General features: G+C 40.3%; 1 protein-coding gene across 2 annotated transcripts in view; it reads left to right on the top strand.

The window, feature by feature from the left end:
* The window catches only part of SYNE3 (spectrin repeat containing nuclear envelope family member 3), a 53,766-nt gene extending 42,252 nt beyond the window's left edge, over positions 1-11,514 (top strand). For both annotated transcript variants that reach the window (XM_065750503.1, XM_065750495.1), the window contains exon 18: positions 7,544-11,514. In XM_065750503.1, coding sequence (XP_065606575.1) covers positions 7,544-7,741 — 198 coding nt within the window. In that variant the 3' untranslated portion in view covers positions 7,742-11,514. The remainder of the gene's footprint in view (positions 1-7,543) is intronic.
* The last annotated feature ends 3,287 nt before the right edge of the window (positions 11,515-14,801 follow it).

The following is a 14,801-nucleotide window of genomic DNA, read 5'->3' on the forward strand; positions in this document are numbered from 1 at the left end:
TAACAGTAATCTCCTATAACACAGGGACAGAAGGAGCGTGTAATTTAATCTTATTTAGAAACATAATTGATCTGGAGTCAATCACATTTATGCAGCCATTCAGGAAGCTCTGTAAAGCAGGAGTTGTCACAGTGTGGCAGGAAGAAAGCAGTTCCGCTTTGCCCGAGCACAGAGACAAGAAGAATTCTTCAAATCTGAAAGCTGTATTACAGAATGCACAACATATCTGTGTTAGTGGTGCATATATGCTGAAATGTGTGACCCGTTTTTTTTTCCTGAAATCCTGCTGGTGTTTCACAAATACTCCAACACAGGTACTCTTTATTTATCTCTTGCCTTGGTTCTGCCACTTCTGTGTATTGCTAATGCTTTCCTTCTAAAGCAGTGCTGTTTGCAAGATGGAGAAGATATCTTGCTTCTAAGGACACATTGTCCTTACTTTCTGTTAGTGTCTGGAATATACTGACTAAAGGCATCCAGTTTACTAGTTTACAGTGGCTCTTCTGGGTGAAGTAGTATAGCATTTAAATATAAAATATGTTTGGATACATTATATTTCTTACGAATGTACTAAAAACTAGTGGGACATGTGTTTTTATTTGTTCAAATTTCCCTTCATTATTTGTTAGACACAAATCCGTATTAACTCACCTACTTCTCTCGAACCACTGCTTACCATTTTCTAACATCTTTATATGTCAAAATTAAAATTCTGACTATATATGTATTACAGAGACACAGACACATTTCTTTGACAATAAGTGTATCTTACAGGTTAGTAATCACTAAGAATCAGTGTTATTTAGAAAATGGGATTAACTTGCCATGAAAACTTTCAATTGAAGTGTCTAGCTAGCTGATTTTAGAAAGTTACCTTAGCTGAGATTTTTTAACAGCAAGCTAAAGCCTTTATTTAAATATCCTTTAAATAACATTGTTCTCAAGTAGATTTTTATCAGGATTTGAAATGAAAGTAAAGATAATGGCTGGGTTTCCAGAGTACAGATTTGAATAGTACTGATTTAAAAACATCCTAGTTTGTTCTGAAACTTTTGCAAATACTTCACTTGTGATGTTTAGAGGGGAAAGTGTAACTCACTGCATTGCTGTTGTGTGTGAAGAAATCCTTCAAAACTACCTTGCTGGCAGTTTGCCTTCCCACATTATAACACTGAACTGAGAGTGTTTTAGTGATCCATCCCTACCTTCTGCCTTACCAGTGTTCCACAGTGCTTTCTAACTTTTATCCCGTATCAAGCACTTTATGGATAAAGAGAAATCAGTTTCCACTTCAGCTCGTGCGCTGAAGCTGGGAAAAAAATGGGACTTTCTGTGCTAGTCCGGGAAATTACAGAAATGAGTGCAGCTTTAATGGATCAGGCTGTAGCTCTTGACATGCTTTTAGGATAAGCATGCCACAGGACATGTTGTTTATGCACGCAGGAGCTAACCTTTATAAATCCGTTTGTGTCACAGTAGCATATGGCACAGTACTTAGTTTTAAGCGACTTTGCAGCAGAAAATCTGAAATATCCGCCATATGTGGCTGCTGTAACCTCAGATATGAACTGCTGGCTTTTCCCTGTTTTCTATTTCTTTTAAATCAACCCTTCATCAAAGATTCTAGTTCATCATCCAGCCGTGTTGAGGTACTCCAGGATCTCCCTAAGCGGGAAAACAAACCTTGCAATTTGCCTGTACACTTACTTATTTACGTATATACATTTATCCTTTTTAAAATTTAAAAGAACATTAAGGTTGCAAAGTCAGTCTGAAGATAGAAAATGTCAGAGCTAAAATTGCTTGTGTGACCTCAGTTAACCTCCTTTCAATAGATTCCTGTAGCCCTCTATTAGATGGAGAAGGATAAGTGCAGGACTCAGAGGGCTCCTAGCCATCTTCACTCATTCCTCATTGCTGGTTCCCTAACCTGTGCTGCGTTTGCACTCAGGAAAGAATGGTTCTGAACCAGGTGGCTCACTGTCCTTTTGCAAAGGCCAGAAGTCTTCTGATCAACAACATCCAACTCTTAGTTTCTGCTGTGGTGTGGGGGAATGAGCCACAGCTTTGTCCCAGAGCATGGTGGTTGCTCAGCTATGTGGGACCAGTGGCATCCAGCTCCTCCAGTTAGGACATCAGCAAGTAAAAAGTTCCTTCACTCTTGAAAATACCAGCTGTGATTTGCAGTATATTGTGTGTCTCAGTGAGGGATGCTCATGGCTCCCACCTAAGAACTGTTGAGGAGTTCCAGATAGTCTCACATAGAGGTAAAAGTACAACTTGCTTTGTTTCAAGAGAGCAGCCTCTGCTCCCACAGGAGTTGAACTCATCCAATTGCCAGTATCTGGCCTCTATAAGCAGCAGCTGAATTAGTTTCCAGTGGTATTTAAAGTGGCAGAAACCCATGTCCTCTCAGAGGCAAAATATTACTGTTAAAGGCAACTTCTTGACCAAATAAGGGTGATGGTACGTGACAGTGGGATGCTTCTGTTTAGAAGAATGGTAACCTGCTGTTACTGCCTTCTTGGCAGCTCTGTTTTATTCTCAGAGGAATAATGAAGTAGTAGAATTCAAACTCATGTAGGTGATCCTTTCCAAGGTTTGTTCTTCCTCTTAAAATGTTTTTCCTCTTTCTTGCTGTGGTCTAAGCCCGTTATGTTATGATTTGCCCACCGTGGAGATCCAGGCCTGGATTCATCCAATCTAAGCATTTAACTCAAGAGATTTAATTAATCGTGAATGGTGCAGAGAGTGCAGGTAGGGACAGATTTTTTACAAGGAAGAACTACGGGCTAGGTTCAAGGCTAGCACAAGGGGTTTTCTTCCTCATGCCACCATTAGTTGACCTATGAAAATCCTTGCTAAAGGATATTGAGGACTATAAAGGTTTGCATAGATTCAAGGGGCAACTGGATAAGTACAAAGAAGAAAGATTTACTGAGTGTTAACTAGATGGACAAGCTACATCAGACTGAGGACATGCTCAGAGCTGAAAAGCAGCTGAAGGCTGAGAATATTAAGGAGTGGTTCCCCTTATGCATAGGAAGAGCAGGAATTTTCAGACAGCAGTGTATTTCCTGGGGAAATGCTCTAAGAGGAATTAATCCAGATGTGATCTTTTTTCTCTACTGAATTGAATTGATTCAGTGGTACAGGTATGACTTCTGTCAGACATCTTGATGACATGCAGTAACATCAAAAACCCATTAATGAGAATGATGTAAGATGCTATATTCCTCTGCTTCCTCATATAGTTAAACTATTTTTCACATGTCCAGAAATGTGGTCAACAGCAAACCAGGGAGAGCACTGATTTTTAGCAAAGCACTTCAACAAAATATTATGGAATATTAGGTAGCAAGTTCTGAAGTGCTTTTTTGCTGTTCTCCATCCAAGTGGTTTTCAGAGTGTATTGGGTAAGGAGTTATTAACTGCAAACAGATTTAAGTAACCAAGGACTCCTAGGTCTAAACCAATACTTGTCATTCAAACTGCCCAACACGAATCAAGTACAAATATGAATGTTCACAGCCAATACAGTTCATTTGGTAACAAGCCTGCATTTAGCATTACACAAAACACAGCTGTCTAACTCTTGACAATCCTTGCTTCTCCTGATACTTTGAGGGATAAAGGGTAAGGAACAGGCATTTATCCTTGATGGTTAACTTTAAATGTATATTTTCATTTTAAATACCAACCTATTCCTTTTCTGTGTGTGTTTCAAAAATGTCTCTGACACTTTGGCTCAATACCCAAGTATTCCAACTGTTATTCTAAGATGGTGGAAATTAAAGTTCTGTTGACTTCAGTGGAGCATTGCCAGTTTTCCTCAGAGGAGGATCTGGTTTCAGAATATTTTGTGAAGCCTGGATCTGACACACACTGCAGACACCGTGGGTGCTGGGTAGTAGCTGTACTGGTGCCAGTAGCTGCAGTGATTGAAAAAAATAAAAGGGAATTCCACTGTGTAGTGAGGTCTGTGGTTGTCACCTTTGATCTAACATGGAAATGGAATGTTCAAACTGTCTTTTGCAAAGGTGAAGCAGTGTCAGACTATCCTTTTCTAACCCAGAATGATGTGCTAAATTGTTGGGAACGTGGTCGTGACTCCCAGTACACTTGTACAGCCTTGATCACTCCTAGCCCAGCACAGCAGAGGTTTTAACCTTGGCCTCAGGAATTTCCTGTTGGTCTGTATTCACAGGTCACCGCAGCCTGAAAGTCTCTCTCCTGCAGTACAGAAAAAATAACTCGATGTAGCCCTAGTAAGACTGGAATGCTTCTTTGTTCATACTTGAGAGAGGGCCTAAAACTTCCATGCTTTTTCCAGCTGTATAATCTCACCTATTTTCTACCTTTAAGCTGCAGTGCTAACGTGTGCACACACAAAATCCTATCACCAATTGTTCCAGCCAGTTCAAAACAACAAAATTAATGTAGGATTCATGTGCACAAGACTGTCAGAACTTGGACGTGTAAGTAATGAATTCATTTGTAAGGGTGTCAGTTGAACTCCATGAATAAGTAGTTCTCTATCTAGACTTTATTTAGTTGTCTCTCTGCATAATTCTGCTGCAGACACTGTAGTTAATGGTAAATCTCCCATGGATTTCAGCGTGTGCGGGTTGGGGCCCTCGTATAATGAGAACTTATCATTGCAAATTTGCTGAAAGCACCAAGCTCTCACAGCTCTTGTATGCCTCATCTTCCATCCTGCAGAGATATCATAATACTGTGGTTGTGATAGGAGAGTCATTTCCATGGCAACAAATGGAATAAAAAATATAAGATTCTGACCTTGCTGTGTGGTCAAACAAAACAGAGGAGCTGGGCAGCAAAGACAAAAGTTCATCAAACACAGGTGCCTGTAACCCCAGCGAGGCAGCGGTAGAGAAGCAGCAGATATAAACAAAATTTTTATCCTTCTCTGAAATTCTACCCCCAAGCAAAATCTCCTCCACAGATATTTCTAATGCTTGGATCTGCTATGGTTAGCCTGACCATCTTGCTGCACAGAAGGCTCCAAGGAGAGCAAACAATAACTTGTTGATGAGGCCAGTTCTTATTAATTCGTTCAGGAGAATTAGCTTTAAAAGGTAGTACCCTTTCACAGCTCCTTCCCATAGATATAAGAACAATGCACTTGATGAACAACATTTCAACCTCATCTCTTTTCTTAGAGTTGCATTAATAGTCTTTGCTGTAGAGTCAGTGATCTGCTCTGAATGAAATGTTGAATCAGTATTGATTAGGGGTGGGAACAATGTGGATGACAGTGGTCATCGTAGGAAACCAAATACGTACCTGAGTGACCAGAGGACACCTGCTTCCTGAGCTGGGACAGGGATGAGGCACAGCTGGAAAAGCCCACTATTTCCTAGCAGCTCAGAGGCAGGAAGATGAGTGTTGCAGCTGATTTAGGTAGCTGAAGGATGCACAGTTGTAAAGCATGTTTTAGGTGCAGCTACAAAGTCTGTCAGTCCTTGTCACGGCTGAGTGTCAGAGAAAGATGGACTTCTAATTCCCATCTGGAGTTTGTAAGGAACATCTTGTGACTCTCAGCCGTAATGAGCTGTTGAGCGGTCAATTGTATGTCAGGATCCTTGCCTTTAATAACATCAGTATTAAACCCTATTACGTCTCAGTGGTAGAAGGAATGTGGTTTGAATTGTCCCAGTGCAGAGGTAACTCCAATCTGATCTTCCACCACCAAAACTACACTCATTAATAAATAAAAACAAACCTATTCATGTCTTCCGGAACCTGACAAAGGCCTTTTTCCTTATAGATGGAACATTGTAATAAATGTATGTCATACTGCTGTGTGTCATGGATGCAATGGAGAATTAAAAACAAGTCATGATCAGAGAAAATGGAAACCATCACTGAGTTTACTGTAGGCATAGATGACTCCTATGACACAGCCAGGCTGATGAATCTTTGATTTGGTGGGTAAATGCTAGCTGCAGCCAGGAAAGTTGCCAGTGGTGCTTAAAGTCAGAGTCCCTCTCGCACCCTGACACACAGTCATAGCCTCCTGACAGCGCCAGTGTCCATGGACCTGAGCTTTCATTGCAGCTGAAATGACAAAGCAAGCAGCTGTTGCCCTGCTACCCCTACATCTGCCCAAAATAATAATTAAATCTCATTAACCCTTTGAAATAATGAAAGCAAACCAACTGAAGTTGGGTTTGCAGGATTTTACAACACAACTGTCACATCTGTAACTGCAGCTATGTATTTACCTTTGAAATTAATTCTGTGAGCATTTATATAGTGCTACAGGAGGCTGGAAAATTTAGAAAGCAGTATAAGATGCCTTTTAAAATTAGCAGAGAGTAACTACTCGCTACCATCATTCTACTGCTAATCTTCTCTGCTGATATTTCCCATGGACTGTTCATGATGGTGCTTTAGTGGGGCAAGATTCCTTTTGTGAGAAACATGGATTTCACTGCAGTGGGCATTCACGATGTAGGTTGATACCTACTGCTGTAGAAGCACTAAGCATTAATTCTACTTTCTGAGTATGAATTCGTATTTGATGAAATTAAGAACGGATTATTGAGCTCTATTTTTCTGGAGACCCTAACAGATTTCTGATATTTGGCCTTTTTCTTTAGTGAAGCATACACAGTTCAGCTCATTGGCAGGAGATACGAGCAAATGCTGTCAGTGAAAATCTCACTTCTTAATTAATGTTTCCTGAGTTTTGTGGCTCCAAATATATTCTCTCCTGGTTGTAGTCGTCCAGATTGAATTCATGAGGTTGAGAGGGCTGCTCTAAGTTTGCACCAGCATAAGAAGTAGCATGACTTTTGTGTCCCTCTTCTGTGGCTACTCAGTAATAAATGTAGCCTTAACATCCTTCCCAGGGTCAGCGTGTTATTATTTCTCATTCATTTACATCTGATGAAGTGTAAGAGGAACTGAGGCAGACTGCAGTGCCCAGGTTCTTTGTTTTGCCCTTTTTTTTTTTTTTTGCCACCAGCCTCTTATACCCCAGTGTCAGGATCCAAGATGCAAATGACAACTGGAGAGAAAATAACAAGCTGCATGTGCTGCAATTGAAGCTTCATCTGCTGTCAGCAGAAAGCTGGGTCCCCTCTTCTAGGCACCAGCACTCCTATTTTACTGACATGAGAAACTGATGTTGATCTGCTGTGCAGTATGCTGACTGCAAGCAGATCAATTGGCTGTAATGTAAGCTCCACTTTCTGATTTGAAGAAGGTCTTGGCGGTGATCATTTTCTTCTCATAGAAAGTCAGCAGTGTTTTCCTGCAGCAACAATATTCTCAGCACTGAATTCTTTATAATAGTGACGTAGTCACTAAAAGCAATGGTTTAAGCACCAACATCAGTCAGCTGCAGCTAAGCACCCAGGCTGGACACTAAGATCTGTTCTGCTGTGGACAGGGGCACAATTTTTAGTTTGTGAATTTATTTATTCTGCCCCTCTACCTTGTGGTTTGATGTACTTGACATGCACCCCCTCAGTTCTTTATTTTTCTGAGTTGCTCTTTGATTTATGTCTTTCAGAAGCGCGCTGGACGCATGTGCTCTTTCTTGCATCGAGTATGCTGGGCATCACTACCATTGCAACTGCTCCTCTTGTTCCTCCTGCTCCTGGCCTTCCTCCTGCCCCTGGCAGAGAAGTCACACAGCTGCACACTGGCCAACAACTTTGCTCGGTCCTTCAACCTGATGCTGAGATACAAGGGCCCACCTCCAACCTAACTGCTTGGCACGGCAAGAGGTGACTCACAGATGTACAGACTCATTTTTTTAACATTTGAAAATATTGTAGGTTTTAGGGCTTCTAACAAGGCTGTTTTATCAACTGGATATATCACAAAAATGCATCGTAAAAATAGTCCACGCTGTTCAAGCATATGAGAAAAATTAATATTTTTACAGTATTTTGATACTATATTTATAATGTGTATATAGAGATTGTGTATGAGTGTGTATATATATATAAATATATATATAAATGCACAACTGTGGTCATACTAACATCCATCATCCACTCATCCACTGTTCGAAGGGCAATCCTGCAGTGTTTCTCTTTCTGCTGTCTTTCAACGAGGACCGCTGAGATGGTTTTGCTGTTGTTATTTTGGGTGTTTTCTAAAATCAGCTTTTTGTTAATTACAGAAAAATCCACACGTGCAAATATCTGGGCATGCACCAGAGTGCAGATAGGAGAGTGAGCAGGGTCGAATCATTACAGAGGTTGACATTCAGCTGAGGAAAACTGGGACAATTCTATTTAAAATCTTGATCTGTTTTTTCAGTATCTGGATGCAGGCATTGCAGAAGGTAATGGAAATTTTTCCACTGACTTCAACAGGAGTGGGGGTGGGCCTTCTCTTGTTCTCTTTTTTTACCAGATTTCTTTTCCAATTACTGTGTTCTCTAACCCACCTGAATCAGGAGAGATAGAATACAGTAGGAGGAAAGCTGGTTAAAAAATTACTTTTTATGGTACATTTCTGTAGAGAACCTTTAAAATAAGGTTGTAATTTTCTGAGCGAACTCCTGAGCACTGAACAAAACCTTTAATGCGTGATTTTGTCTCTAAATAGCAGTGTGGGACTTTATTCTTATTTTATTTTTATTTTTATATTTTTACCTTGTAATGAGGCATTTGGGAATGGGTCATAAAGCCTGAACAGTGTGATGCAGCCTGCTTCAATGTCAGCATAGCAAAAGTCAGAAGTACTTTAATGATTCATCATCCTGGAAACAAGATTCCTTCCTAGGATGTTTTTGATGGTTTGTTAAACTGGTGTAAACGGAATGTATCAAAGTATAGATTTCTCTACATTCTAAACGCTTGAACTGATGACAATTTGCCATTTATTCTCCTAGCTTTTTACCTGATTTACAAAGTCTTTAGATGTATATTTTAGCATAGCATTTTAGTGTAAAAGCAAACCTCAGCTTTTCTGTGATGAAACCATTCTTAGTGGTGTTTTACCTCATTGATTCATTGATTCCTGAGAGAAAAGGAAACTCTCAATTTCTGATTTTTTTTATAATTTCTGAGACCTGCATTTTAATTTCCTTGCATTTGAGCCCCAGTAGTAACCAGGAGGAAAATAAATAGAAGAGAAAGAGAAAAAATTAACAGAACAAACAGTTATTTTTCTCACTCTGGCTTCTTTGTAGGAGAAGTTTGTCTTGTCAGTACCAGAAGGTGGCATTTGGTGTTTTCCAAATAAGTTTCCAAATAAAATTACATCTCGTACAGATAAATTATTTAGTAGCTGAGGAGCTGAAGAAGGAAGTGATTTTTCTTTAACAAAACCATGCAAGTTTTGCTAAACAATTAAAAAAAACAAGAAACAAATAAAATGTGAGTAGAACAGGAGAGCGTAGCAGCAAGCAGCTCATAGGCATGGAGTGAAGGAGAAGAAGCAGATGTGAAGAATAGATAAAGTCAAAGAATGTATCCACAGATTCATAAAGCCTGTGAAAGTCTCTTGAAAAATAGAAAGGGTAAGAATACAGGCAATAAGTAGGAAAAGTTGCTGAATGTTTTTGATTCCCTCTCTCTGCTAAAGTACTGAAACTGTCACATATCAAACACCTTTTCTTCATAGGGGTTATCAGCTGGGCCTTTCCTCAGTGTTCTGGGGAGACTCTTCTGCCATCAGCACTGTTTTGCTGCCTTCCCCATGATGCTTCCAAATGCACTGCTTTTTCTTGAGTTGTATAAAAATGTCAAATTTCTGCAAAGAGAAAATGAGGATATAAAAAAGAGAAAAGATATCAGGAAAGATATCTGGGTACAGTGCAAGGGGAATGTGATGGGGACGTGAACTGGTGCAAGTTAAAACCTGAGCGTCCAGAGGCAGCAGGAGAAATGCAGAGTGGGGACTGAAAGCAGGGAGGTGAGGAGCAATGCTGTGTGCTGAGTGATAACTAAAGGCATTCCGATGTAAGCAGAGAGTGAGGAAAGGCAGTCTGTGATTTCTTCCATGGAGGAGCCAGATGGAGAAGTGCTGTAAGTCATCAGAGTGGAGTGAATGAATTCCTTCTTTGCAACTGTGCCTTCTGGAGGCGGAGGACATGCCTCCTTCTCTCCCCTCATTAGCTGTTCAAGAGTCGTGCACATTCCTGCAATGCTTCTCTAAAAATTGCTGCCAGCCCCAGGGGGAGAACCCTGCAGCTCCGCAGCGAGGAGCTAATCATCATCTGCATCTCCATTTCAAATTAAACGCTCTGACAAAAGAGAAGCGTGGGGGACGAGGGGCAGTAACAGAACCTGCTCTATGTGTTTGCGTGTGCACTGTTCTCTGACATAGCCACGTTACCTTCTCTTTTTTCTTTTCCTGAGCCTTTTCATGTGATGAAAAAGAAATTAAAAATAATGAGGAGAATTATAGCTACAGAGAGAATCAGCAGGGAGATAGACGAGATTTTTACTGTGAAAGCACCAACCCTCACATCAGATTTCTCTCTGCACAGCCCTTCTAATCTGGATGACTTTTATAGGTTGAGAAATGAATTTGATACCTCAGGAGTACGCCACTGGGTAAAAATATTTTGAAGAAAGGACCGTAATAGAACAACTGCATTGTGACCTTGATGTTTCAGTGTTGTGACAGTTTAAAAACAAAACAAAAAACTAAGTGAGAAACACACTGTTGCTTCTGGTTTTACATTCAGTTTATTCTGCAAATCCTCTGTCTATAATCTTGGAATTTTTGCTTTAAATCTTAGTAAGTCTATTCTCATTAACTTGAGTAATCTAAATCTCTCACGTCAGTGATGAATCTTTCTACATCTTTGCAGTGGAAGCTATTCAAAGCACAGGGCTTCGATTTTCATCCCACTTAAAAAAGAAATCACTTTATAGTGCCATTGGCCTCACCTTCTGATGTGTGCGTGAGATGAAAATTAGGCTCTTTGTTTCTCTAAGAAGGAATTTTAGATATCACTAAAGTAAAGTTGAGATGCAAATCCCAGTTTGTCTTCTTTTTTATTCCCTTTTTTTTTCTTCTGAGAAGTTAAAGGTACTGATAGCTGCAAGTGTGCATAAATATTAATCAAGTCAGTAGTAGGAATAGTGAAAGCAAAAGGCACTTCAACTTCCAGGAAACTGAGCTAAGCTCAGATCACCCAAAGCACAAACTAACTCGTATCATTTCCAAACCCATCCTTAAAGTCTTGAGCACTGTTCTTCATGTCTGAATCTTTGCTCACAGGTTATTTGGGGATTATACACTCACTTTTATTCCTGTCAAACCCTCAGTTCATGTATCTTTGACATCTGATGTTTTCTAACTCAGCTCAGGATTGGGGCTACTGTCCTGAAACATCTCTTAACAAAATCTGGGATGTGCAAGACAGATAATCCCTATCTGAATGCTTGCACTACTTTAGCACAGATCTAGCCAGAGTGCCAAAGCCGTATAAAAAAAGATTATATTGAACTTTGGAACTGTTTGTGCATCTGGCTGAGGCCACATAGCCCACGCTGCATGTAGATACCCACCCTGTTCACATGTTTCTGGTCAAGCTCACTTGCCTGCCCTATTGGATCCAGTAGTTGATTGACCACATTAATGACTCTTCAGCGTTGAAGGCAAAATCCTATACTCTGGTGCCAGTGCATTAAAGTAAAACTTCTGTACAGCCCCAAGGGCATAGTTCAAACCCAGCCTTTGGAGTGAAAGCAAGCATACTTTATAAATGGTAATTGATTTTGTAGCCAGCCGCTTTCAACTGAATTTTCCATGACTGCAATACTGTGAGGTAGAAAATATCTCTTGTGCCACGTGGCTATTAATAGCCCTTTCTCTAATTCCTGACAGCAATTTAGATTGTATTAAATATTATTTATATATGCACTCTCCAGAAATCTTTTTATGAAAAACATGTTCTGTTCTACATATGCGTTAAAACATCATATTCCCCTGTGAGCACAGAATCTCTGGAGTGATAATCATTTATACCAAAATACCAGCTTATTTGCCCTGACTGAGACACAAACCTAATGGAAACAGCTCAAAATAGCTGGCTAATTTGCAGAGCTGTAGAATGACTTTCCATTTCTCCATTGTTGTTTTTGCTGGGATAATAAAAGACCTCAGAAATAATAAATGTCTCCAAGAAAAATACCATCACAAGGAAGGCATATGGTAGTCTCTAACGTGTCAGTGGTATTTTCCGTTTAGCTGCTCCATGGCCTCAGGAGTTTGCTCAGTCAGATCTCTTCTTCAGTATCAAATAGGAGATGTTTTACTTTGATGTGTGTGCATACACATCTCATTAACACTAAGGAGATTTGAAGATTTCATATATCAGAATTCATTTAACTTGTGTTGACAAGAAAGTGTGTTGCCTGTTTTTCTCAAGAAGCAAACAGAGCTTTTTGGAATAACTGAAGGTTACAGATAAAATAATTCATCACCCACCTCAGTTTACTGAAGAACTAGCTTTGCCTTTCAAGAAATGCCACTGTGAGTAGCCCAGCAAACATATTTGCTAGGTGCCATAGTTGTCTCTCAGGCGATAGGTTATGCACTCAGCTGGCTGTAAGAGATGCTTTTGGAGACTTCACTGTCTATTGCATAGTATCATTTGTCTGTCTGCAGCTGAAAACACATTTGACCAATGGACTATATTGTCTTCTTCCAGAGTTGCTGGGGGCTGCGAGGGATATTCTTAGTAGTTCTCAGATCACTGACCTGCTCTGAGCCATTACAAATCTATTGCATTAATCCAGCTGTCAGTGGTTGGCAACTCTCAGAAGCCAGTTTATTAAAATGCTAAAGATAACATTGTTGGTATAAGCACCGTGATTCATTCAGAAACCAGTCTTAATACATTTCCCATATTTAAATGTAATTATAAATGGATTGAACTGGGTTAAAATCAGATTAGTCATAGATGTTGGGTAACTGTATGGCATGTATGACAAGCACAAGTGTTTTTAAGAATTACTGGTTCCTTTTATGCTTGCTCAAAGATAAAACTAAGCAAAGATGCTTGAATATAGCATTAAAGAAAGTATCTCTTACCTATCCAATTTAAAAAACAAATGCGTCTATCAGAGAGTTAACAGTAGATATGGAAAGTGAAGGAATAAAAGTTAGAAATATACCATACCAAGTGGTAGCCTGAATGACACCTCTGTTACTTAACCTACATCAGCAATTGACAGATGTTGCCTAGTAGCATCAGTGAGCTGTCTGCCCTTCTATTAACCTATGTGGCAGATGAAACTGCACTACTGAAAGTACAGTATCTCAGTGGTAGGAGACATCAAAAGGCAACTTGGTATCTCGATGCCAGAGGTGCACAAGTAGGACTGACATAACAAGAGCAATGCAGGACTCATGGCACAGGAACAAGCTTTGTCCATCTTGCCTTGCCTAACAAAGTGTTGACCATGGCCACTGACATCGTCCAGTTTCACCTTGCTGTCTATGGAAAGAGGTTTCCATTGGGTGTTTCACTCTGGGTGAAATTTGAGCTTTGAGGATGTTTTTTCTCTTACTAAATGCAGAACTAACAGCTAATTCAAACACCTCAGTGACAGATTAATTGTAGGTGGTAGGCACTGATGCTCCAGGAAAAGACACAGGAAATGCTATTGTAGATAGAAAGATAATCATAGAGGTCTCTGTTCAGTCCTTAGGAATTAGAGGTTTATTATAGAACTGAAGTAGGAATTCACTTCCAAGTAAGTGCTAAATGTGGCCTTTAGTCTTTTGGATTTGGAGGGTGAGCTTATTTGGTGCCTTATTAAATGCTAGTGGCTTTCTGGCTCCTAAGCCATCATAGCAATGAGTTCCACATCCTCCCTACAAGCTGTGCGAAAAAAATATTCCAATGAACTGACTTTGCATTGGTGGGAATTGTTTGACTTTCCTCTTCTGGCTCCTGTGTGTTGAATCCAAGGAAGCAGTAAGACCAGCGTTACCCTCTCCAGATCGTTTGTCCTCTTTCTTTTATCACATCTTCTCTACTTTGTTTCCTTCTTAAAGTGAACCCTCTTGTTACATTAAAACTCAGCTGTGCATTTGTCCATTTCTGTCACGGTCCTCTTACACAGCGCAGCACAGATTCAGCCTACTCTTTGAATTTGTATTGTGGCCTGTTCTCAACAAAGCCCCTCACAACAAATCCTTGCTAATCCCTTTCCTTGCGTGCACCCATCCTGTCTCCTGTGTTCTCTCCCAGCCAAACATACCAGCCCAACTCTGTTCCCAAAGTGGCCAGCCATGTCCTTCCCCCAGATCTGTCCTGCAGATGTTCTGCCTTTTCCCATTTCCACCTGTATCAGAACAGTCTTTGGAGCCATCCAAGGGGCTCAGACCCTGCCACCATCTTTCCCAAACCTCCTGACCAGGTCTTGCCCCAGTCTGTATTGGCTCAGGAACTGTCCTCAGTATTCACATTTGCAGGTTGGAGTCCAAAGAAGTGCTAACAAACTGTTATTGGCGATGAAAGCCCTGCCTTTAACATTGTTTGTAGCCTGCCCAGGTGCTTTTTCTCTTCTCTCTAAGCAGGTTTTGGTGGCTAATCCAATTATTGCACACAGAAAACTGCAATTAATCGGCAAGGAGGGATGGAGTTTCAGTTTCAGCTCTTATTACCCTTGTTTGCTGCTGCCTGTGTAAATGCTACCATGTGCCACTGAGCTGGACTGTGTCCTCAGTGCAGTGTGTCCTTGAGCTGCCTGGAATGTCTGAATGTCCTGTTTCACATCACCATAAGCCGGGATCTCTTTTTTTCCTTTTTTTTTTTTTTTTTTGTTGGAAAAAAAGTTGTCAGTTTT

Source organism: Cyrtonyx montezumae, unplaced genomic scaffold (genome assembly GCF_038088225.1).
Source record: "Cyrtonyx montezumae isolate F1298 unplaced genomic scaffold, pur_monq_1.0 scaffold_10, whole genome shotgun sequence".
Lineage (NCBI taxonomy): Eukaryota > Metazoa > Chordata > Aves > Galliformes > Odontophoridae > Cyrtonyx > Cyrtonyx montezumae.